The 24395-nt window shown below is 46.5% G+C and overlaps 1 protein-coding gene across 1 annotated transcript in view; it reads right to left on the reverse strand.

Annotated features, from left to right (window-relative positions):
- Positions 1 to 311: 311 nt before the first annotated feature.
- The window catches only part of LOC117891946 (la-related protein Larp4B), a 37563-nt gene continuing 13479 nt past the window's right edge, over positions 312 to 24395 (reverse strand). The window contains exons 2-8 of the mRNA XM_034797800.1: positions 19343 to 19395; positions 15709 to 16918; positions 14096 to 15634; positions 2248 to 2410; positions 1911 to 2188; positions 1641 to 1844; positions 312 to 1580 (exon numbers count right to left, since the gene is read on the reverse strand). Coding sequence (XP_034653691.1) covers positions 1323 to 1580; positions 1641 to 1844; positions 1911 to 2188; positions 2248 to 2410; positions 14096 to 15634; positions 15709 to 16818 — 3552 coding nt within the window. The 5' untranslated portion in view covers positions 16819 to 16918; positions 19343 to 19395 and the 3' untranslated portion in view covers positions 312 to 1322. The remainder of the gene's footprint in view (positions 1581 to 1640; positions 1845 to 1910; positions 2189 to 2247; positions 2411 to 14095; positions 15635 to 15708; positions 16919 to 19342; positions 19396 to 24395) is intronic.

The following is a 24395-nucleotide window of genomic DNA, read 5'->3' on the forward strand; positions in this document are numbered from 1 at the left end:
CGCAGTCCAAGTAGGATATATGTAGTTGCGCTTGACCGGAACAAGGATCCGCCGGCCTTCATCGATATTCTGCGGGAAGAAGGTTGCAGTGACGGCACATTTCGCGCTTTAGCTACATTTGTATCCACACTTAGTTGATCTCAGTTCTGGGATATGATATAGATACAGAAGTATCTTCCATCAGAAGGATTTTCTTTCAGATGAACTTTCCATACGAGGCATCTCAGGTATCAGCGTGCGCATATCTGAGGAGAAGTAGCGGAGCTTCCCACATTCATTGATAAAAACAAAGATCAATCACTCGCCAGTTCTCTTTTAACATTTTTATTTTGAAACAGCATACGCGGTAGTTGTTCACATTAAGAGTAGATTTTAAATATGATTCCTTGAAATATACACGCGTAATTATGTTAAACGTATGTTGATATATTGTGTGTGTGTGTATGTATATTTTGAGTGTGTATATGCATTAAATAATTCAATAATTTACATTAATCAAGCCCTGCCTGCGCACACGCCACACTGCCATCGTGGCAGCGTGCTCTGCTCAGCAGTAATCTGTCGTACATTTGCTTTAGCTGCATATAACATTTACATTTACATTTAAATACATTCAATAAACAGTAGTAGTGACATCATATACACCTCCTATATATATGCAAGTATATCTTGGATTTATATATGCAACTATGTGAGTGTGTTTGTATGTAGATAAAAGCATTGCCAAGCCGCTGAACAAATATACCCGAAATGATCGCGGATTCATTATTTGCATGTGTAATACTTGAGAGAGAGAGAGGAGTTTTTGGGGTGCGAATGTGGTTCCGGCATTGGGGATTCAGGGGGGTTTAGGGGATTTTCGGGTGATTAAAAGCACAGGTTGAAATACGAGGCATACATACTGTGGCCCTTCGTAATAGATTTAGACTAACTTACGCACTAGAAAGAGGATCTAATGATGTACACAGATTGATTTAGTCAAATATATGTAGGCATGTACATGTGTACATATATACGGGTAGTAGTGGGGAGTGTGGAAAGAATATATTAATAAAGAACCCAACAAAGAGTCGAGAAGGCGAACCTTGCCTTGTCTTTGCTTTGTTTGGGCTCTCAACAAATTTGTCGATTCAATTAGAAATCGAATCACTGTAAATATCACAATTTAGTTAACACATATACAATTAATAATTAGAATTAGAATTAGAATAACTAAAATAAGAGTAAGTGTACGTAAGCTGCTCTTTCGTCATTAACAATTGAGATGCTGCTCCGATCGTCTCGTTTCGTCAGGATGATGGTGCATGGTGGAGATCCTCTGCCTAGCCCTGCAAGGCGGTGACCTCCTCCTCCAGCTCGGCATCCACCTCGTCAATTTTGGAGCCACTGCAGCCGCGACACTTGCAGCAGATGATGCAGGGGGCGGCCAACAGAAGTAGTGGCGAGGCCACTAGCAACAGAATACCAAAGCCAGCAAAGATCCCAATGACCTGGGCGCGATGCCACACAACAGAGGCACGCGAGTGGCCCAGCTTGTTCTTGCACGGACCCTTGTCGTAGTGGCGCAGCAGAAAGTCGTCCTGCGGGGAAACAAAATGTAGTTACTCGCCAACTCGGGAACACAACTCGACGACACTCACATCGAGACTGGCCAGGCAGTACCAGCAAAACACGTGCTTGCAGCGCTTGCACATCATCTGGGCACAGCCCTCGTCCTTCTCAATGGGCACCGCGCACATGGGGCAGCACTTGATGAGCTCATTGTCGAACGGTATGCCAATGTCGTCCTGGCCATCGGCAATCAGCCGGCGACCGAATTCCTCGCAGCTTATGTTCGGATGATACTGCAATGGGGAAATGAAACAGGGATAAGTGCCTGCCAGGATTGGACAGGAGTTGCGTCCACTTACAGCCTTCTTGCAGAGTGCACAGAACTCATCCTTGCAGGAGGGACAGTGCACGGACAATGAGAGTGCGGCTGCACCTGCACCAGGTCCGCCTTCGCTTGCCACACCGACGGTAGCGCCACCGCCTCCCTCCAGTTGCGGCGTGTAGCTCTGTGATGTCGATGGCGACTCATCCATTTGGCAAATGGCGCTGGTTTGTCCCTGCGCTGAGCCGCCCACCATGCAGATTGTCTCGCAGCCAGCACGGGGGCACCAGGTGCGTGTCTTGTCCAATTCAATCTCTAAAAGAAACAGCAGGAGGATAATGGATTTTGAACTGTACCTTTGACTCGCTTCATACCTCGATTCAGACGATAGCGATGATGTTTCTTCAGCAGGTTCGTTGTGGTTAGATTCGCGATTTCGGGTAGGGAGATGGCGCCCTGTGCCGGGCACTTGGCATCCGGACACGAGATCTCGTAGGCGCCCTCGGATATCTCAAACTCCACATAGGCGCGCATGCACTGCGGAAGAAACGACCAAAAATGTTATCAATTAGCTAAGCAAGTTGCACGTCTTAGACCTAATCCCATTTAAGCGGGACTAAAGGATATTTGTGTGTCACTCCCTCGCCTGCCTCTGCCCCTTTGGGGCATCTGCTTTGGGTTGAGGGCAAAAGTTTTGTCCCAAAGCATTTAGCAACTTTTGTTCACATAGTTAGAGGGCCAACCAACCCACATGGCCAGCCGCAAAACTGTGGCTTTCAAAATTATTCCATCCATTCCTCCCACCCACGCAGAAGTGACACAGAAAAGTTGTTGCCGCCTCAGCGGAAGCTTTTATAAATAAAGATTTAAAAAAGTTTCGACCCTTCCTTCTCACTGTTTCCCGTGGCCACATTCAAGTAATGCGATTGCAAACGGAAGGCAGGAAGGAAGGAAGGAAGTCCAAGGAAGCTGCCCACAGTTCTTGTGGGGTGGCCAGCGGCAATTGGCAAAAAGTCTCTTTTGCGGCGAGCAGGAGTCGTCTCCTTGTGGCCAACTTTCTGTTTAGACGTAAATAATTAAAAGTGAATTTCGCTCTCTCTCTCTGTCTATGGCTCTGGCTCTAGCTGTGGCTGTGACTGTAGCTGTGGCACAGAGCAAACTTTTCGTTTTCTGGCAAAGATAATGAAAATAGATATTCCGCTGAAATGAAAGTTTTCATTTAAAGCAGCTGCAGCAACGCCCCCCCTCTGGGTTCTGGGTTCTCTGGTTAATCCCCGTGACGAAGGCTTTACCTGACCATCAGTCAGGGCAGCCGCATGCCGCTTTAGGGCTGGGCTGGCCTGGCAAATATCCTTTGGTCGGATGGCTCTGCAGCAGCTGCTGCCACAATTTAGTGGCCTGCAGCGTGGCAAATGCAAAGCTTTTCCACACTCAAATTTATTGATACAAAAGAAGATTTGAGAACAATTTAATTAAAATATCAGCAAATCGAGAGCCTTCGAGGAATTTCCATTGTCAGGCAGGAGCATGTTGAATATAAAACATTTATTGGGGCAACAGCCTGAGAGATATTTTGCACATTCGGCAGCACAGACCCTGGCCAGGACGGGCTCGACAATCGGCATTTGTTCTGGCCATTAAAAAGCCAAATGCCACAACAAGACACAAAACACGAAACACACATGATATGTGTATACATTTTGTATTAATAATGGCAGTTGGTAAATGTTCAACGCCATCAAATATTCTGCCAGGCAGAAGCAGCGTCAGAGCCAGAGACAAAGTTTTGTGTGCACTGCTAGATAATAAATTACTTAAAAATCGACACAAAGTCTTGTAGTTTGTTGTAACAAGTATTTTCACTTGCACCTAAAGCCTGTTCTTGGAGTTTACATTTTCGTTGTTGGGGCCCCACACCCCTCCCATTGCTAATGTCATTTCCATGGTTATTGCTGAATAATTCTGATATATGGCTGCTGTATAAATTTTAACTTCTGGTTTCCCTAGATAGGAAGCTCTCTCTCTCTCTCCCACTCTCTCTCTCTTCCCTCTTCTTATCATCAATGGGGACACTTTTAAAAAGAAACATTAAAAATGTCTTTGGAGTGCCTGTTCCCGCTCGTTTTATGCCATTTCATGGTTTCTCTTTGGCAGCATGTAAAAGTTGAGTTTATTTCTTAAATACAATTCGCTGGATGGAAACTCAATCAAGGAAACTTTCGCTTGAAGAAAAATGAAAGAGCAAATCTCATCAAGTTTCAATGATGCATGCGGTGAGTGTTTCGACCATGGGACACCCTCTGCTTTAGCTTGTGGCAAATAATTTGACACATGGAACTGTAATTATAGGGGAGCCTTTTTTTGTTGGCTTAAAACTTCAAAGAGAGCTGCAGTATGTGTTAACAAAATAACAGCCATAACAGCCCCCACACAAGAGGGTATCTACAAACACATACACCCACAACATGCACACGTGCAACGTAATTAGCCAGCTGAATGTATCATAATCAAGTTGATTGTAGCATACTCTTCTGCGCCCAAGACGAACTGCTAATTGCCAGCAGTTGCTCGTGGAGATTGAAGAAAGGAATTAGCGGTGCGGGTGAGCAACGTGCATTCAAAGTTTTATGAATATGACACACACACACACACACACACACAGAAGGTGTAATCCTTGCTCAGATATAGCCAATTACACACACAGACCGAAGCTGCTCCATAGCCGCCTCGTGTCCGCCTGTCCACTGTCCGCCTGTCCACTGTCCGCTTTAATCTAACTCATTAGCGACGACACTTTAATTAATATGCCACATCGTGTCGCCTCGCTGCCAAGATGTCGTCCGGCTCGCGTTTGCCCACTAAATGAATTGCAGCGACAACGTGCCCCGAGACGACGCGAGACGCGTCATAAATGCAAATTTATGGCAAATGATTACATTAATGGTGCTGGTCCCAGTCGTGGTCCAGTCCTGTTCCTGCCTCGGGCCGTAAACTTTTAATGCCACATTCTGATTTAATTAGTGTGATTTACACTGGAGGCCACGTGGACGTGTTGAATGCCAATTGGAAGAGCAGCTCGGATTAACATCATCAACCACATGGCAGATACAAAGCTCTGTCTGCGTGTGTGTGTGAGGGTGTGCGCTGACTGATCTATTTATAGAGTGTGGCAGCAGCTGGGTTCTTGGGTTGTAGGAACACATTAAGTCAATCCAATAACACAGGCCGACAATGACAATGGGGTCGACTAGGAGCAGCAGCATTGTCTGCAAGCAGGATATTAGACGGGGAAAGACTACACAATCCGCTTAGGCAGTAGTCGGTTGTCGTTGTCCTTGTGACTTGTTTGTGACATAATAGAACAAACACAATATTGTAGCAGCAGGAACTGCGGCAACGGCACTGACAGTGGCTGTGGCAAGTGTGGCTTGCTTTTGCGGTTTACTTTTAGAATTCCATATGCGGCGGAAGCAAATTTAAAATTTAATGATGCTGATAGGGACAGGCAATACGAATGCAATCAAGCGAGAATCCATCATGTTCCGGGATGTGTTTATGGCTTTAAGCTCTACCCAACAGAACCTCTTGATGCCCCACATTTGTTTCAATGTTGGACAAGGAATGTCTTTTGCATTTCCCATTCCCCAACACTGGCATGGCATTCTGCATTCCTCGTGCATGGCAGTACAGTTTCAGAAGTGACTGCTTAGGAATCTCTCCCCCCACCTACAACTCCTGGCACATGTCCAGGCCGCATCGAAACCTTACCCCAATGGTGTTGTGGAACTGTCATAAGAGCTGCTAGGAACCCAACAGGACCCTCTGTTTTGCCGTCTGTTTGCCAGCGCTTGGTGTTTGGGTTTTTCCTTGTTTGTGTGCAAAAATTGAATTTAAATTGCATGTCCAAAGCTCCACTTCCGGATCCGTTGTTAATGGCATCCTCCACCGGGCAGCACAGCATTGAATTTCAATTGATTGGAAATGCTCCGCTCTACGACAAATATCCAACTCTAATGCTAGTCCTAGTCCTTCCACCCTTTCCTCCCCCCCAGCAACTATTTCGTTCCAAACGAAAAAAAGCACAAACTCCGGTTTAAATTTAAAATTTTGCGTCAAGCTAAGCGGATTGCCGCTAAGTCGCTTTTCCATTCATCCATCCTTCCTTTCGCTCTGTTTTCTTTTTCTTTTTTGGCACAAAATTTATTTAAATTATGCTAAGACCTTAAGAGCCAGAGGTACAACGGCAAAGAACGAATGGAGACCCGTTCTCTATGATACCAGTACGAGTGTCTATATAATGGGACAGTCGACCCAAAGCCGAGCCACCTGCTGTACGACCAATCAACAACCCAGCAGCAGGAGCAGCAGCAGGAGCCAGGCTGGGTCTCATTTCCGGTCTAGACAAATCTCAATGGACCAGCAATATTTGACAAATTTTGCCATTTGCATTGGCAATGACAGGGGTCTGTTCAGGCAATGATATGCCAGCTTTAAAGCAGCTTCTATTTGGGCAAAATACTATTTACGAAGCAATAGATTGCACACACAGCAGAAGATTATACACTGAGAACCATCTTGTAGTAAATCGATTTAATGCTCTTATGTCAGCGATTAGTTTGGCATTCCCACATCTTCGATTGCCTGAAACCAATTGCTGATTTCTATGGCCCTGTGGCGCCTCACAGCATCAAATGCATTTATTGGCGCGTGCGTTTGTTCGACAGCTCGCGAAATGAGAGATGAGAAACATGTGTGGCAGCAGCACCAGCGGCAGCGGTAGCTCCAGCCACGTGTGAAACGGGCAAATGCAATTTGGTAAAGTTGTCAGCTCTCGACGCCATCGTAAATTGAATCAAAATTCAATTTGACGGCGGAGGTGCGTGCATATGTGCCTGGTGTGCCATGCATTTTTTTACGCTGCACTTTTGTCAAAGTTTTATACCTCATACGACAGGCAACAAAGTCAATTAAAAAAAATAAAATAAGATAAGAGAAAAGAAAAGGACACACACTAAACGCAAACGAAACTTTTTCAATTTTGGCAGGGAAGCCGTGTAAAGAGAGAGAGAGAGAGAGAGAAAGCTCGTTAAATATTCGAGCTCTGTAAATGATATCAACACATCTAGCCAGATCCCGTTACATTCTCTGTTCGCTACTCAACAGCGCGGTCCGCTACCAATCCTCTCTCTCTCCTTCTCTGCCTGTCAGTTTGCCTCTTTATTTGCACATCTCACTCTGCGAGCAGAATGCCTTTGCCGAATGTCGAAACTTTCGTATAGTAAAGTTTTATGCTTGTCCCACTATAAAATACCGAAAGAGCGAGAGCAAGAGCGAGAGCGAGAATACAAATAAACGAAAAGAAAAGGCAGAAAAGAAGCTGTAAAGCAAATACCAACTAGCGGTTTCTATGCGCCAACGAAAAACTTTTGTTGCGATCCATTCCATACCATTCCATTCCTTCCCATCCCATTCCATCCCCCCATGTTCTTTGGGGCAAAGTTTTGCTTGTTTGCAACTTGTTTCGCTTCTGTACTGCATGTCATCAAAAATGGGAGCAGAAATATGGAATGTCTGTGGTGCATTCGCCCGCAAAACTTTTTGGAAAGTAGCCCCAGCAGCAGCAGCAAGCTGCCTCCACTCAACTTGCCACTCTTGGGCTACATAGCTGTTTGCGATTATAGAACATAACTTAATACTCTTGAATTTAGCAGCATTTTCTATTGCATTTCTGTGCAAGGATTCGTGAAAGGTGTGGCTTTATAATCTCCCCTACCCAACTCCCGCATTCATTTCTATGCTGTGTAAATCGAGCAGCCACAGCCAGCTATTGAGCACAATGGAAATGCCATCAAGTCAGTGTGTTCGGACTACAAAGGAAACCACAGCGCACTGCACTCACCTCAACATAAGCCCCCAGCGCCCCATGGCAACAGAGCCTCCAATTCCACCCAGCTGAGCCATGTCAGCAAAATAGAACGGGTCTCCCAATCAGTGCCTGTGCGTCCAGTGCATTCCTGCTCTGCTCAGCATTATCAGAATGTGGACCACGACACCTGCATCTGCACGTTCTCCTCCTCCCCCAAATACGGTCTGGTCTGTTCACAGTGCCAATCAGATATACAGGATTACGGATACGGATTGTGCATACGCACAATCATCTACTGATGATACATATATTAAGTTGCCTGAAGTAATTATCTTTTATTGTTCGCCTTAAGCACTGCGCACCACTTTACCGAAAAGTTGCATCTCGCTCGCTTGCGGAAAGCTCTCTCCAGTTCTCTCTAGACCTCTCGCTCTCTCTCGATCTGCTGCGCTTATTGCAAGCTTCGCTTAGGGTACAGGCAAGTTATCTCTCTTCTTCGACTTCTTGTTCAGCCTTCTCTTGAAGCAATTTCAAAATAAATTTAAACAGCATTGAGAATTTCTTCATACTAAAGACATTGGCAATGCAATCGATTAGACAACCATTTCCGAACCGACTGCTGCCATTATGTGGCCACAACATTTCTGGCACTCTCAGCCACTGACCAACACATTGATAGCAGATATGTACCATCCATTTAGCTGACCAATGCTGCTATCCGCTTCCTTTTCACTTCCCAACACTTCCGCTTTGTCCAGCCCAAACACACACAAAGAAAGAGTTAGAGAGAGAGAGAGAGAGAGAGAGAGAGCAATAACGGACATTCATTTTGAGGTTTAAGCCTTGGCAACGGACCAAAGCTGATAATGATGATGCCTTTCAATTTCACTGCCAATTTGCTGCATTAATCTCTCCACAAACAAACAGAACAGAACAAATATTTGCCAGGCAATTGGCTACGCGACCGACATTTCAATTTCTTTCAACTGAAACACGAACAAAAAGAGAGAGAAACATTTGCATAATAAATGAGCAGAGCAGCAGAAAAAACAAAGTTGCGGTGGAATTCTTCAGCGGATTTGGGCAATTTCGCACACGTTTACCCAGATCAGATCTAGATGAATGGAGAAGAGACCAGAGGATACTCGAAGAGCAACAGCTGAAAAACAGTTCCCTACAATAATAAATGTATCCTTGCAGACTTATATTTTTAAATATTGTGGCCAATTTTTTGAGCGGAGATGAACTGCAAGCAGCTGAAGCTCAAGCGGAAATGACGCCGCCGAACCGGACCCGGACTTGACCAGACCCAAGCGGAAATTACTTTGGCAGGCACCCACCGCTTTCTGATTCCCTCAGAGTGTCGGCTGCCTTTGCGTGTCAGGGAGCGGAATCCGCGACGTCAACAAGTTCATAACCAAAAGGCCAAAGGCCCTCCCACCCAGATGCTTCTACGGAGCGGGGGCCATTTTGTGAGCTGTTTTCGCGCGCCTCTTCAGCCATAAACATTTACATTTTACAAGCCATTTTTTTTTTTTGCTATGCCAGTCTATGCCAGTCACGTGCTCTCTGGCTTTTTATTTGTTTTCTCGCCCTGCTGGAAAATGCTAAAATGTTGACTGCAATTACCAGTCGGGACTCGCTCCACCACATACAGCAAATGTCTTCCCTTTAAGCCACTGTTCCACTCTCTGGGAGTAATAAATTTCCACTGCCTTGAAGGGGTGCGGGCGCTACGGGTATCTACGGGAGGATATAGCACAATGGGGCGCCTATTTCTGGTGTCTGTTGCAAGTAAAACCAAAATGAAATCATTCCAGCAGCTGCTTCCCATAAGTCTCCGCCGAGTCAAATAGTAAATTAAGTGGAGCCGGGAGAGAATGGAAATGATTTCAAATTAGATCCAAGTGTGCGACTCTACGGCCACCCACTGGGCTGGGCTCTTGAATGGAGAAGTTATCTTCGACACTTTATGGACTTCCCCGACAAGTGACATAATAAAATAAAGTTCGTTTTCTTTTGTACTTTTGCCATAAATATGACATTTGACATTTCTAATCGAACATTCGCTTTGCATTTATGGAGATTCAATAACCCGTCGCGACGTGGTTATAAAGAGAAGATTTGTACTTTAATTGAAGCTGCCAGTCTCGGTGTCGGAACTCTTTACATAAGGATTCATTAGTGTTCGCTTATTTAATCTTTTTTACAAAAGTGTGCGCTCCGCATGCTTGCCCTTATTTAATCCGGCTTTGTTGAACATTGAGTGGACTTTCATTTCATTACAGCATAGAGCTACCTTACTTCCCATCTCCCTTTATCTTTCTTCCTACTCTGCACTCTCTTCCTCTACATCTCCATCTCTCTCACACGCTGGCTCTCTTTTGAATTTTGAGTACTTGACAGCAATTTGTTGTTGAGCTTTTTAATTGCTCTCGCGAGTTCTTTCGCTTGGCTTTGCCTTTTGAATCTCTCATTTCGTACAGAACAAGCAGCCACCACCCCCTCTCTCTCCCTTTCTTCCCCTCGTATATGTAAACGCCATTCATTCACACAAATACACACATGCATGATTGTGCATGATGCTGTTGTGTGTGCTTTGTGAATGCTGTTACCGTTTATGGTTGAAGGTGGGGTTGCTTTCTCATATTCCATGTGCGCTTTTTTCGTGTTAATTTACTTTTCAGCTTGTGGCCAGCAGTCAGTGGAAGGGGAGAGACGCCGCTGCAGCATCTCTCAATTAACGTGAAAAAGGAAACCCAAAAGGGAAAGGGAAATCTGCGTAATGAAAGGGTTAGACGAGCCACAACAACAACAACCACAAACAAATTGCAAATATGAGTGTGCCGAAATGTGAGCTAAGTAAATAGGAGAGGAGAGCACACCAGGGATAGGCCTTTTCAGTACTTATTTCCACATTTGACACACTGCCAGATGAAGGAGTACAGCTACAGGCCACTGCATAGCTTTCAATAAGTTGCCCACTTGACAGCGTCTGGGTTTGCCTTTAACCCCCGGCACGGGTGTGGACCAAAGTCCAACCAAATTGAGGCCAGACGACGACGACGACGATGATGATTCTCTTTTGTCTGACCTGACCCACTGAGAGGCCTCTGTCTGTGGGTCTCTTGTTTTTCCAAATGTATTACTCTACATCTCTCTGTCCGACACTCCACACCACTCTAACTAAAACTAATGAGCGTTGGTGGGTTGACATTAAACAAAGCAACAAACAGAAACAAACAACCAACCTCACTCCACACACTCGGGGGAGACGACTCTCTCTCTTTCTCTCTATCTGCTCCTCGGGCACATCAAATGGCAGAGTTTAAAGCTCATCGCTGGCGCATAAATTCCTACCAGTTTAGTGGCCCTCATCCTCTCTAACCTCTGGTCCTCGATGCAAATGCTACTGGGATGCCGGGCTGCCTGTCCATTGGAGCATGTTTAATAAGCATCGCCATTTTTCATGTGCAGTCAGCGGAGGAGCCCCCAGCCAGCCGGGGGATCCAGCTACTGCTACGCCATGCAAATGACGACGAGCAGAGAGCAACTATGAGAACTATGAGTGGCACGTGAAGAGTGAGTGGAGTGTTTGTGTGTGCTCCAAGCGAAGCTCCAGTTGCAAAATGTTTAAGCAGGATGTGAAGGAGTGCTGCACGGAAAGCTGAATACCTACTAAAGATAGAGAATGTCAACGGATCGCTGGGAAATCTATGAGTATCTGTATCAGCTGTGGAGATGCGTTTTGAAGAATTTGTTTTTAAACCAGCGAAACCATCCATATTTCTGGTATTTATAGACTGCAAAATGCACTCTGGAGGTTGTCCCATCTAGCAACCATTTGCGTTGCCAGTAAATGTGTGGGACATGCCCCAAGCCCTCGAGTAAATTTGAATTATGATGATGCTGCATAAGAGTGACAGACCTCGGCATCATTTCACGTAAGAATATCATCTTTTGCCCCACCATTCTGCTGTTCTGGCCATCCCTCTGCTTTCACACGGGAAATTTGTCAACTCAGTGAATCAGAAATGTTATATGGAGCGAGACAGACATACTAAGCAGGAGAAACAGAAACGGCGACAGGATGAAGCACAGAGATGGAGATGGAGTGTTGTTGTTTGCATTGAAATTTCGTGGCTGTGTTCTTTACTTCGTTTGGTTTTCAATTAGACGAATGCTGTGCAAGTTTGTCCATAATTTGTGGCATGCCTCAACAAACACAAGCTACAAAAATAAACAGCGCCAAGGAGCCCTGACCTGGCTGATGTTTGGTTTAAGGTTGACAAATGGGCAACGGCAGCCAGTACCTTCCCATATATCCGTTGCCATTGGACACGTCCAAGGGACGTGAGAGCCTGCGCGGCAGGGCATGGCCAAATAGCTCACGTTGGCAGCTCACGGACCAACTTTCAGCCATGTCCCTCCATCCGTCAATTGCTGAAATATACATATATATTTTCTGGGCATACCGAATTCATGTGGTGCATGTCCACTCTCTCTCCTCTCTTTGTGTATGTCTCTCAGGGTGTGTGCGTGTAATAAATATCACCTGTACTCGCAGCACAAAAAAAAGCACATGAAAAGGAAACTCACTTATTTTGTGACTGCTTCCTGTGTGTTGCCTGGCAGCTTCTTCCGCCCGCTTCCCTCCAACTTTTACGTGTGCATTTTTGTTAATTTATTTATGCTAAAGGAACGCTAAACACATGAAATTAGATTCCCGTTGAACACGAGGAGAGATCCATTTAGTTGCTGCTGCTGATGCCTTGGCCCAATCATTTGTATAATTATTTAAAGTGCTGCATGCAAGTTGTGCCTGCCCTTCATGGCTGCTGCACTTCTGTTGCTGTTGCTGCAGCTTAAATTTGTTTATGGCAAAGCAAAATAAGGCAAAGGGACGGGACGGGCGGGACAGGCGGGACAGGACTCTGTTCTTTGGTAACTGAGAGCACCCAGGCAGCTTTGCCTCGAGGCGCTGGCGCAGTTTGTCTCAAATTACTTAAACAGGAGCTGCAAGAACAGCATCTCGGATGAGTCACCTTGCAACATTAAACCCTCGAAGAGAGGAGGACCTTCCTTCCCCACTTGCTTCCCCACTGTTACATTATTTTTGTTCTCTGTGAGCAAATTGCTATGCAAATTGAAGGAATAAATGATGCTGATTCAGATGCAGATGCTGATGGAGATGCAGATGATGATGGTCATTAGCTTTCTCTTTGCTGATGTGACCTGCAGTGAACATTATTTATGTACTTGGAAATGGCAGGTTGGCTGGGGATCCCATTAAAGGTGTTTCAACTATTCTGCATTTTATTTAACGCATCAAAAGAAAGCTTTCGACACCCCAAAGAAGAGTCGTAAGAGCCCTTTTGGATTTACAGTTAAACACGGATTTGTTCTCTCATGTTTCTTTCGTTTGCTGAACGTAATTGGGAAACCGTTTCATGATGCACAGCTGGTAATTGAAATTGCTCAGAAATGTACACAGATAAATCAACCACACGCTAATAGCTAAGCTCTACTGACATCATTCGATTGAAAGTTAAGTTAGGAACTGACGCAAGTAGAGGTATAAATTCGTGACACTACGAGTTGAGGCAGTCCGTTCAGTAACTAAAAGTATTGTAGAACATGCAACACGTCGGCCGCCAAAACATTCTAAATAATTGATACACTCTGCTCAGTGTTTGAGCTTCTGCTGGCTTTGCATTCTCTTATCTCGTTTCACTTTTCTGCTCTACCTGTCTTTCCGTTATTTTTGTCATGTGTCTGTTTTATTGCAGCACTTTTGTTGGTGCGAGAGACTCGCTCAGAGAGAATCGTAAGAGAAAGAGAGGATTAGTGTTGTGAAACGAAAATTGTAATGCAAACGCTCGAAAATATCTTAATAACGGCAAATGAAAGTCAGAATCAAATAAATTCCAAAGCAGCAAGCATTTCTGTTTACAATTTAAGCAGAATTTCCTCCAAGACTAAGTTTGTTTATATTCGCAAAGTTATCAAACATCAAAAACACACACACACACAACATTGCAGATTCCCTCCGCGTCATTCATTGCAGCTACCGGGCACGCAGCACTTGCGAAATATTGCGTCTGCCTTGGCGTCATTTTTCAATTTCTCTCGTGCTGGCGCTGTTGGAGGCAAGGAGCCACACCCAGCAATAAGAAAGTCAAACATATGTATGCACCTGTGGCAGAGTGTGGCAGTGGCAGCTTAGAGGACTTTTCCTATTTTACGATTATGTTCGCTGCGAGACCATAAAGTCCGAATCTTATCGAATGGCACGCGGATCTAAGGATCTACCACACATGGAGAATATTTATGTAGTTTCTGGACTCGTTACTCACCTCGATACAGAACTGACAGTCGCACTGCTGCAGGGACATGGCTTCGGCCGCATCCTCCACATCGATCAGACACAGCTTGCAGGTGAAGGGCTGAAAATTGCTGGTGGGCGTGGCCGAGGGTGTGACATCCGCGGAGGCGAGCATTTCGCGACGCTGCAGCGTGATGCCGTCCCGCACGCAACAGGCCTTGGCCGCCTGATTGGCACTGGCCATCGACAGCAGCGAGCTGACGGTCAGGGGATAGGCGTGTTGGGTGCCAAAGGGACCGAGCTCTCCGGCAGTCGGTGTCGTCTGCTCATCCTCCTGCTGTTCCTCTTGCTGCTGCTGCTGCTGCTGCTGCTGCTGCTCCTCTTCCTTGCCATGGAACAGATTATTATTGGAGCTGGAATGGAGCGTGGCCGTGGTCACATTGGACGGTGGACTGGGGCTGCTGGATGGTGCTGACACCGCTCCGCCGCTGAGTCGAATCTGAGCATTCACGTTGATGTGCGGCTGCTCCTCCTCGCCGCCGGCTGCCGAGTCCGGGCGTACCACGAACCCATTGGCCAGGGAGTAACGCGATCCGGATGCAGCCAGGGAGAGCAAGCTGGAGCAGCGGGAACAGGTGCCCACGCCGCCACCGCCGCCCGGGCCATTGATGCTGTTCACGCTGTTGCGCAGCCGATTCAGGGGTCGTATCTGCTCGATGCCGGCGCTGCTGAAGATGCCACTGCCATGGCCGGCCATCGAGTGGCCCTGGCTTCGACTCTGGGACAAGCCCAGACCCAGCTGGCTCTGGCCCTGTCGCGTGAGGGCCAGGACCGTCTCGCATTTGCGCAATCCCGTGTACTGGACAATGGACTGGGACTTCTCCTGGTGGAGGCTGCTGGCGCTGCCCTCGCGCCGCATGATGTGCCACAGCTTGTGCTGGACAACATTCAGGGAGCTGCTCGAGCCGCTGATGCTGAGACTGCCCCTGGGATGCCCGTTGGCTAACTGCTGACGACCGGCTGGGTCCCTGAGGACCACATCCTGCTCCGAGGGTGTGCGTGTGATGCGTATCTCCGGCGAGGCAGGACGCTGCAGGCCAGTCTCCCAATCTTTGTCCTTTTCGCGCTCCCGTTCTCGCTCTCGACTGCTGCTGCTGCTGGCCTTGAGACCCACGAGAGACTTGAGAAAGTTCTCGAAGCGACGCCGCCGCGGCAGCTGTCCGCCGCCGGACAGTCCCAGCGAGCTCTCCAGATCAAGGCCAGCCAGGCCTCCAGTTCCAGCCAGCGCGCCTGCAGATCCGCCGCCGCCGCCGTTTCCGCCTCCTCCTCCTCTGCTGAGGCCGCTTGCTCCGCCAGCGTCGCCATTCGCCGAGGAAATGATGATCTTGTTGCGCTGTGTCTGCGTCTCCAGCAGCGCAACCGTCTCGGCCTCGTGGGCGTGCTCCTCGAGATGGGACGTGGCATGCAGAGCGTTGGCAGCGGAGACTGAAGCGGAGCCGGAGGTTGCCTTTTGGCTGGCGGAGCGTTGGTGCTGCTTTGTGTTTGCCAGATTGTGAATGGGCGACGAATCCTGCAGTAAACGGGAAGAAAGTAATCATTTAATTCTCTCTTTCACAGCGTTGCTTAGCTGCTGGGCTTACTCACCCGCGAGTCCTGTTCAAGCTCCTCCTCGAGGGCACTGTAGACGGGCGCGTACCAGGAGTAGGATAGCTGCTTGCGGGCCGTGTGGGCCGGGGGCGGTACTCCTCCGCCTCCAGCAGCACCCACACCAGAATTAGCCGTGGGTGAGTTGAGACCCAGGCCGTGATGCTGATGATGCTTGTGCGGCACAAGCTTGCCTCCAGCTCCTGCTCCAGTCCCAGTCCCAGCCCCAGCCCCGTTGGGAGCGTAATTTGTGCCGGCTGTGGTCACCAGATTGCTGGCGTACGCGTGGCTGTAGCTAAGCGGCAGACTGCGCCTCTGGTGCTGTCCGCGCGTGGGCGGCAAGTGCTTTGTCGTCTTGCGTATCGCCCGCTCGCCGCCAGCGCCGTAGAGACTGCTGTGATGCTGCCTTCGCTGACTGTGACCCTGGCCCAGCTCCTTCTTGGTGAAGATGAGCGAGGCGCTGTTCTTGCTGAGGCGAATGGACCGCTGCTTGTCCACCACAGTGGCCTCGATGTGCGTCAACAGTGGCACCGTCTCGGACAGGGGCAACAGTGGCTGCTGCTGCTGTTGCTGTTGCTGTAGCTGTTGCTGCTGCAACGAGGCTGCCGATTCAGCCGGAAAATTGATTACAAAGTTCTCGGCGGCGTCATCAAAAATGCTCGCCCTGGCAGCACTCACACAGCACTCCTCGCTGGACGAGGGACTGCTGAGGGAATTTCGTTTGTTGGCTGCTCGGGAATGGGCACGGTTGTGGGACTGGGAATGGGATCTGAGATCTGGCGACTGGTGATATGTGACGGCTGAGCCGCTGTAGCTGATCTTATTCTCCACCAGAAGCTCCAGGGGCGGCAACAGCTTGGAGTTGTGCGTCGCGTGTCTGGTGTGCTGTGGCAGACTCCTGTCGGTGTCTAGTTCGGTCGGGTTCTGGTGTTTTCTCTGCTGCTTATGCTGCTGCTGCTGCTGATGCTGTGTCTGTGCCTGCGTCTGCTGCTGCAGTGGCGTGGCATGGGCGTGTACGTGGACCTGGTGATGAGGCGCCTGCACTTGGTACTGCACTTCATTCGGCTGCAATCCCGTCGTTGCAGACATTGGCGGCATTGGGGGCCTCATACTGGCTCAGAGCGGAACTGCACTCGATAAATGGCGAAACGGTGATGCTGCACAGGTCCTTAACCGTGCCCGGCAACGGCAGCAACATCTTGATCAAGGCCTGCAAGGGGGCGAGAGATCAAAAAGGAATGATTAGAATTACAGATTTCAAGACAGAACACAGATGACTGCAGCTCAGCTATTTGTATTATTTAATGCTACAGATAGTTGGGAAAGGAGTTATGAACACAATGAAAAGCACAGCCAAAGGACATGCGAATTATTCGAATTATTATCAGCAATTATTGCTCCAATCTCAAGGCACAAATGCAGGGTAAAGTGCACAAGCTGTGCACACATTCTGCACACTACAATCAACTAATTAACAGCAACTCATCCATCAAACATTATTGAAACATCACAATACATTCTATGGACAGCATCATGATGGGTCATTTGACAATTTGGCTTGAACCGACGCTGCATTAATTCATTCAAATGAATTTCCCATTAAATAATTTTCTATTTACTAATTTGCAAATGCAGGGTAATCCGATTATGCTTCATTTTCACCAGATAACGCACAAATGCACACGAAAGCGAGCAACAATTATCGACAGCCCAGATGGCATCGCAGCAGCAGCGAGCAGGAGAAGGAAAATGTATGTACATATGTATGTATTTATGTATTTATTTATGTATTTATGTACACATGTATGTATGTTAGGTTTAAAGTTTACGTTTCAGCTCTCAAATGCCAGAACCCGAAGCAGAAAGAATGCCCCAAAAAAGGCAGCTCAACTTTAGAAACATTTTCGTATTGCAATTAACTTGGATGCTGCCGCAAACGGAAATTGTTTTCAGCAGGTTGCAGGTTGCAACCTCAACGAATCCCTTTGCCCATCCTCCATTCCATTCACCATTTGCATCTGCGTTCTATTGAATTTATGGACCAAATTGGACCGAAGGGAACAGCAGTTTGTGAATGCCTTTTCCTTTTGCTTTTCCACCGATCTATCATTCAATTAGAACTTGTGTGTCCGGGTGTCAGGTGAGGGTTGCTCCTGTTCCGATTCGATTATGAGCCAAGCCCTGCCGCCGTATTAAGTGGCTTTCAATGTTATCCGATGGCATTGCAGTCAAGCGGAAAATTTGATTGACTTTCCCCCCCATCAATCATTGTGCAGGCCACTTGGGGTTGTGGGGGCATTTTGGGCAACGCTAATCCATTTAAATGTTCGAAAATGCAAACATAAAGCCAATTTTAATGGAAATTAATCGTGGATATTGCGGCATAGCCACCAGAAACTATGCAATGGAAACACACACAACGCCCCCGTGGGTGGGTCCACTCGAATTCCCCTCTCAATTACGCTATTTTCCGCATCGATGCGAGTCAGGTGGCGGCCAGGCGGCCAGAATGTGAGCCAAGGACTCCCCAGACAATGGGAATTTATGCAAATTGATAAATGGAAGAGCTCGAAATAGAATTTTGTGGTAATTGTATAAATTATGCGTGGAAGCACATGGCAAAATAGAATTTACAATTATGAAAGAACCCTTAAAGTGTCAGCATATAAAAAATTCACTTTAATTTACTCTTCAAAATGTACTTCGATTTTTCCCTTTAGGAATTTTGGTATTTCTCTGCTCTGCTGTTTGCTGGCTAATGCCCCGTAATGCCTTTGGTCACACTGTTCGCTCTGTGGACTGAAATGGCATTTTTCCATTAAGTTCAACTTAATTATGATGGCACCAAAGTGCTCAGCGCTTAAGCTGCCCCCACAGAGACATTCAAGGTATGTGGCAATATTAATTTTTGGCATGCCATTGCCTGGCACATCCCAAGCTTCGCTGCTGTCGCTGCTTCTGCTGCCTCTGCTCCTTCTGCTCCTCCCACGCACCAAAGTATGCAACGAAAAATGCGCATTACGCATAATTGTCGAGCGCACAGGAGGAAGGAAGAAGGAAGAGGGAAGAAGCATGAGCAAAACGAAGCGCCACAAACCGCAGCAGTGGAAAAAGTGAAAGATAAATTGCTTGCACACAGCCACACATAAGCGGCAAGGACAAGACCTTGGTAAGAGGCAGAGAGAAATAAGCGGGAGCAGAGAGCCAGCAGGCCAGGAGGGGCGGACAACTACAAGGCACATTTGCCGCCTGGCTGACACTGACTGGTGTCTTCGCCCTCCCCGCTGCCCCGGCAACCGCCTTTCTTTTGTGGCCAGGGCCAAGAATTAATCGCTTTTGGCGCACATTGTGAAATGCTGAAATTTGTCTCGGTTCTTTTACATTAAACGGCATTTAAGCCACGTTAGGGGGAGGTTCCAAAGTGCCGGCAATTGCAAAACGAAGATTGATGGAGCTGCGCCCCCCACGTGGGAGGAAGTTTCTCCGCCAGAGACACTATTGAGTTATTCAATCGCAGCCTCACATCGAGGGCAATCAAGTGGGGAAAATGTGACCCAAAAACCCCCAAGTTAATTGGCAAGCAAAGCAGTTAATTGGCAATGCAAAAAGTATATTGAACTACAATAGAGCTTACCATAATTCAGTCTGACAGCAAAGTCACTCAAATGCCAAAGTTCTGCAATGAAACTGAAAGGAAAAGCAGAAATTTATGATTAATATTTTGTCATTTTGTTGTTTATCAGCAATTGAATTATTACAAATATTTATTACAGTTAGAAATAATGCCACAAAAGAATATCGAAAGCTGTGGGGCTGTGGAAATGAACAATGGATGAAGATGCATCGAAATGCGAGTGAAATAAACTGCAATTAATTATTCAATTATCTCAGAATCTCTGTGAAAATAACAACAGGAGCAGATACAGTGTCGAAATCGAACGGAATGCGCAGAGGCAAGCCGAGTGTGGGCCCCCGAATATGTGTTATTAGATTCAAGAATTAATTAAAGCTAAATAACCATAATTGTGGTTGTCCAAATATAAATTTTAATTGCCTTTCTTTATGCACAAATGTGCATAAATATATAGGAGTGGGGGTATATGAGTAGATGTCTCGGTTTGTAGCATTTGTCAGCGGCTAATTGGAGCTGTGTGACCCTTCGGGGTGCCCAGGGCACACACACTTGGCTCGGGGTTAAGCGTGGCCAAGTGGACCAGAGAGCAGCACAGGGGACTCCCACATGACAGTTTCAGCAGCCAGAGGGCTGCCCAGAGAAGTGTGCTATGTTTTATTTATAGAAGCAACACACACACACACACACACAGTACCCCCACGCCATCCCGTTGATTAAGGACACATGTCAGGGCCAAGCCCTTTGCTGCTAAGCCACACTGCGAGAGTGTCAGTGGGCGTACCCCAGACGATTCATTTATCAAGTTTCAGCGATTATAGATGATAACATTGCCGATGACAGCGAGTAAATTGTGTAATCACAGCAAAGCGAATAGCGAAAAAAAAAGGGGAAAGGGAAATGGAAATGGAAAATGGCAAATAGAAACCATCACGCAATTGCTGACGTATTTTGGCATGCAATCCATGCAACTACGACACAAACAGCAAAACACTTAAGGCTGCGATTTATCCACTGGCCATGGAGCTTCCAATGTGTGTTTTCTGTCAAACGAGAGCAGGGAGAGCAGGGAGTTTCCCTGCGGTGGCTGATGCTGTCTAATTATCATGACTGAAGGGTTTACTCTGCGTTAGAGCGTAAGCCAGCAGACAGACACAGAGACAACAATCTCTCAGGTCTGTATGGCTCAGGGTTTGATGTACCAGCCAAAGGATTGCGACAGCCACACGGCATAAGCAGCTTAAGTCCCAGAGCTCGAAGCTACCACGTGCTGATGCGACGATACAAACGACAATTTAATCAAGAATCCATATTAGGTCGAAGCTTGTTCGTGGAGGTACACACCCACAACACGTGAAACTTCACGTGAATATTCCATAAAGCACATTTAAGACTATGGCAAATCAATTGCGAGAGATGCGTCAATATTTTTGTACTGGAAATTAACATTCTTCGAAGGGGAAACTTTTTTCCACTGAAGGCCAAACACTCTCTCCATTGATTGCAGCACCAAGTGGTGTATTTTTTAATGGCATTTACTTGTATTCTTCTTTCCCAAATAATAACCAAAAGGTCACCCAAAGACTCACAGAATTCCTTGCTGCTGTCCAGACTCACATTTGAGCAAAACAATAAAGCTCCTGCGAAGCGATGGCAGTTCCGATCAGCGTAAGAGACACAATTCGATTGAAATTTCAATGGGAGCCAGCACGCAGTCAAAGTACCGGGAACAGCTCAACGATCGGCTCGTCATTTGCATGGCCCACGAAAGTGCACACACATCGAAGCAAGAATAGCTTTGACTTTTTCCCAATAATAGATAATCATAGACAGCTGCTGCTGTTGCTTGCACCACTCAGCAAATACGAGTGGGCGGAGGCAACCTGTTCAATAATTATAGCAGCAACTGAGACTTTTCCTGCAAACAATGTGGAGATTTTCTTCGTGCGCCCCCGCCTTGGCTTCGAGTCAAAGTTCATGGCGAACATCAGTAATCAAAATGGATTCCCAATCAGCTACGTGACACTTGGCAGGGCGGAGGAAATGCTGGCTGGAAAGTCATTGCAGCTGCAATTTAAGCAGACTCGAAAATGACACAAGAGATGGATACACGTATCCATGCTGAAGCCTTTTCACAAGAGGCAAGAGGCACTCGAAAGTCTAGACGAAGGCAGCGGCAGGAGTGGCCACAATGTGTGGCAGAAGGCAGGCAAAGGATGAAGATTTAAGCACAAATTATAGAAATTAAAGGCTTATGCAAGAGGCTGGGGCTGGGGCCGTGGCTGGCTTCTATAAAATCACAACTCTAGTGGCAGCTGTCGCCCGCCACAGCCCAGCCACATCTGGCATTTGGCTCCCACTTGCACCAACAGCTGTCCCACAGAGCTGTGGCACAGCATCCTTCCTGCCTCTCTCATGTGTGTGCTGCATCCATTAAAGTGCCAACAGCAGAGGCCCTCGGTCCCTAAGTAAAGTGTAAAGCAAAGCCACACTGGGAAAGAGCACGAGAGAGTGCGCCAGGCAGTGGAATCCGATTGGCTATTGGTACGCGGAAACTTTTCATGTTTAGAGTTAATTTTTGGTTGTTAAATAGATAAAAAGACTGCCCTGAAACAAGCAGAAACCATAATCAGATTGCAGACACAAAAATGCGATTATAAAACTATTTATTTATGTACATTCAAGTGCTGTGCCAATCATAGAACCCACTGCCGTGCACATGATTTCCGTGCCCAACATTTCCGGTTCGAAAATGTCATAAAATTGCTAAAGGGAACGTGAAACACAGAGACCGGGGAGCACTGGCAGCTGCCAACGGGAAAACCGGAGGATGTGCTGCTGCATATAGCGGAATATCTAATGCAAAGGACGTCAGGCAGTCAGGCAGGCAGATGAAACAACAGAACCCAATGATAGACAGCAGCGGAAGAGCCACTTGAAGTTCCAACAGAAGGAAAAAGTAAAAGAACTTTTGCCAGCGGACACAACGAACCAGAAAACTCTGCCAGCCAGCCAGCCAGCCAGCCACACGGCAACATTCAGAGTGCGCGATTTTCCATGCTTTGATGCATAAATCGATTTAGAATTCCTTTTGTGATGGCGAAGCTGCAGCTGCTTTTCGTTTCTTTTGTGGCCAAGGTGAAAAATAAAAGACAGCAGCTGCAGCTGTTGATTGCTAAGCCTCACTGGAAGAGAGCGGAGTAGTCATGGAGAGAGAGCATTTTGACGCTTGTTAAATTATATAAAACTTTTTCCATTAAGAGTGTATCCCCCGATTATTCCATTACCCGTTGCAGCTTTCGTTTAAATATGCCCATTTGTTGCAGTGCGAATAAATAAACTACAAACAAAAAGTGCATAAAAACAGAGGGGCAAAAAAGGAGCAAAAGAATCGTTTAAATTGTCAACGCTTTTGGCTGATTTATAGCCTGACCAAATTAATGGAGAATACAAGCTGAAATGGAGAGCGCCGAAACAGCCAAGAGCCAAAGCAAAAAGCAAACAGAAACAACAAAAAACTGCAGAAAAAAAATATAAAAAAAATGGAAAAGCGCATAGCAAAAATTAATTGCACTTCTGAACTTTTCGATGCTGTTTCTGTGTGTTTTGGCTCTTCTCGCTGTTTCCACTTCTCTGCCTCTCATTTGTTACAGCAAATTCAATTAAACAATCCCGCAATCGTATAAACAAAATCGTACCCCTTTGGGCAGGGCTGGGCAGGGCAGGGCTAAGCCACACTGGGAGAGAGTGCCGCTGGGCGCCACCATAGACGTATAGTTTTTAATTGAAAAATGTGCAATTAAAACGGTTGTATGCATGTGGAAAGCGAGCGGAAAAGCGTACAGCGAACAGTGAACCTGAGGGCGACCAATGGGGCGTATGAGCAATGTTTCAATGTGTATAAATTATAAGTCGGCTGCAAATTAATTAAACCACTTAATTTCCACATATATTCAATTACATTACATGGCATTCAATTAAGCGCATCAATGTAGTCTCTGCACCGTTCCCTCGCCGACCCCTCTGTTCACTTGGGTACACAGGATAATCCCAGAAACAAAAGCTCCAACAAACTGTGGCAAGTGCCAAGTGGATGGAGCACATTATTTGGCACATGCCGATGTTAAATATTGACACTGGTTATGTTAAAAGTCACTAAATACACACCCACAATGTGCAGATATGTGTCTGTGGCACACAACATTCATGTTTGCATACGCTTGTGTTTGTGGTGACACACACACAGACACAGAAGGTGCGGTCCCATCCCACAGTTATCCTGTCATACCCAAAAACAGGACAGTACGTTTCAAAAGAATAGAAGCCATGAGTGAGAGATGCGAGAGTGCGGCGGCGGCTGGGAAAACTATTTGCTGTACTCTCTAATAAAGAGAAATGCAGAATGGAGTCATTCTGTCAATAGAGTCAATATTCTCTGGCATTCTCTGCGGCAGCAGTCGCTTGTGCGTCTCGAGTCATGTGGAAGAGATGGGAGCACAGTTGTGCGCTGCCCAATAGTATTTAGGAAGCAATTTATATTCCATTCATGAAACGCACTGTTCTTCTTTTCTTCTGTTTCTCTTTACGAGTTGTTTTAGAGCCAAGCAAACCAATTCTGTAGAAAATTGAAACATTTCTTGACATAAATTAAAAGCAAAATGCTTCAACTTTATTTTCCACTTAAAGCAATTTCTGATTTTGTGCCTAATCCTTGCAGCACACACAATTATTAACTTCAATATGAATCTGTGTATGGAATTTTCTATTGTTTGAATCTAAATGAGGTAGACAATGGGCTGCCTTGTTCGCTTGAAAGGCCACACGCGAATGGAAACGCAAATACACGTGCTGGCAGTACGCAAATCAATTTCAAAAATTCCATTCGACATGGAATATTTGACATGGAAAATATTTCTGATTAGTTTTCACAATTTTCCATGCGAGCTGACACACAAATTGTTGCTTAAAATTTAACTGAATTCGAGTGCAGGAAATTATACAGGAATTATAATGAAATAATCACAGTACAAGAATAATCAAAAACCCTCATGGGAGA

This window comes from Drosophila subobscura, chromosome E, assembly GCF_008121235.1.
Source record: "Drosophila subobscura isolate 14011-0131.10 chromosome E, UCBerk_Dsub_1.0, whole genome shotgun sequence".
Taxonomy (NCBI): Eukaryota; Metazoa; Arthropoda; class Insecta; order Diptera; family Drosophilidae; genus Drosophila; species Drosophila subobscura.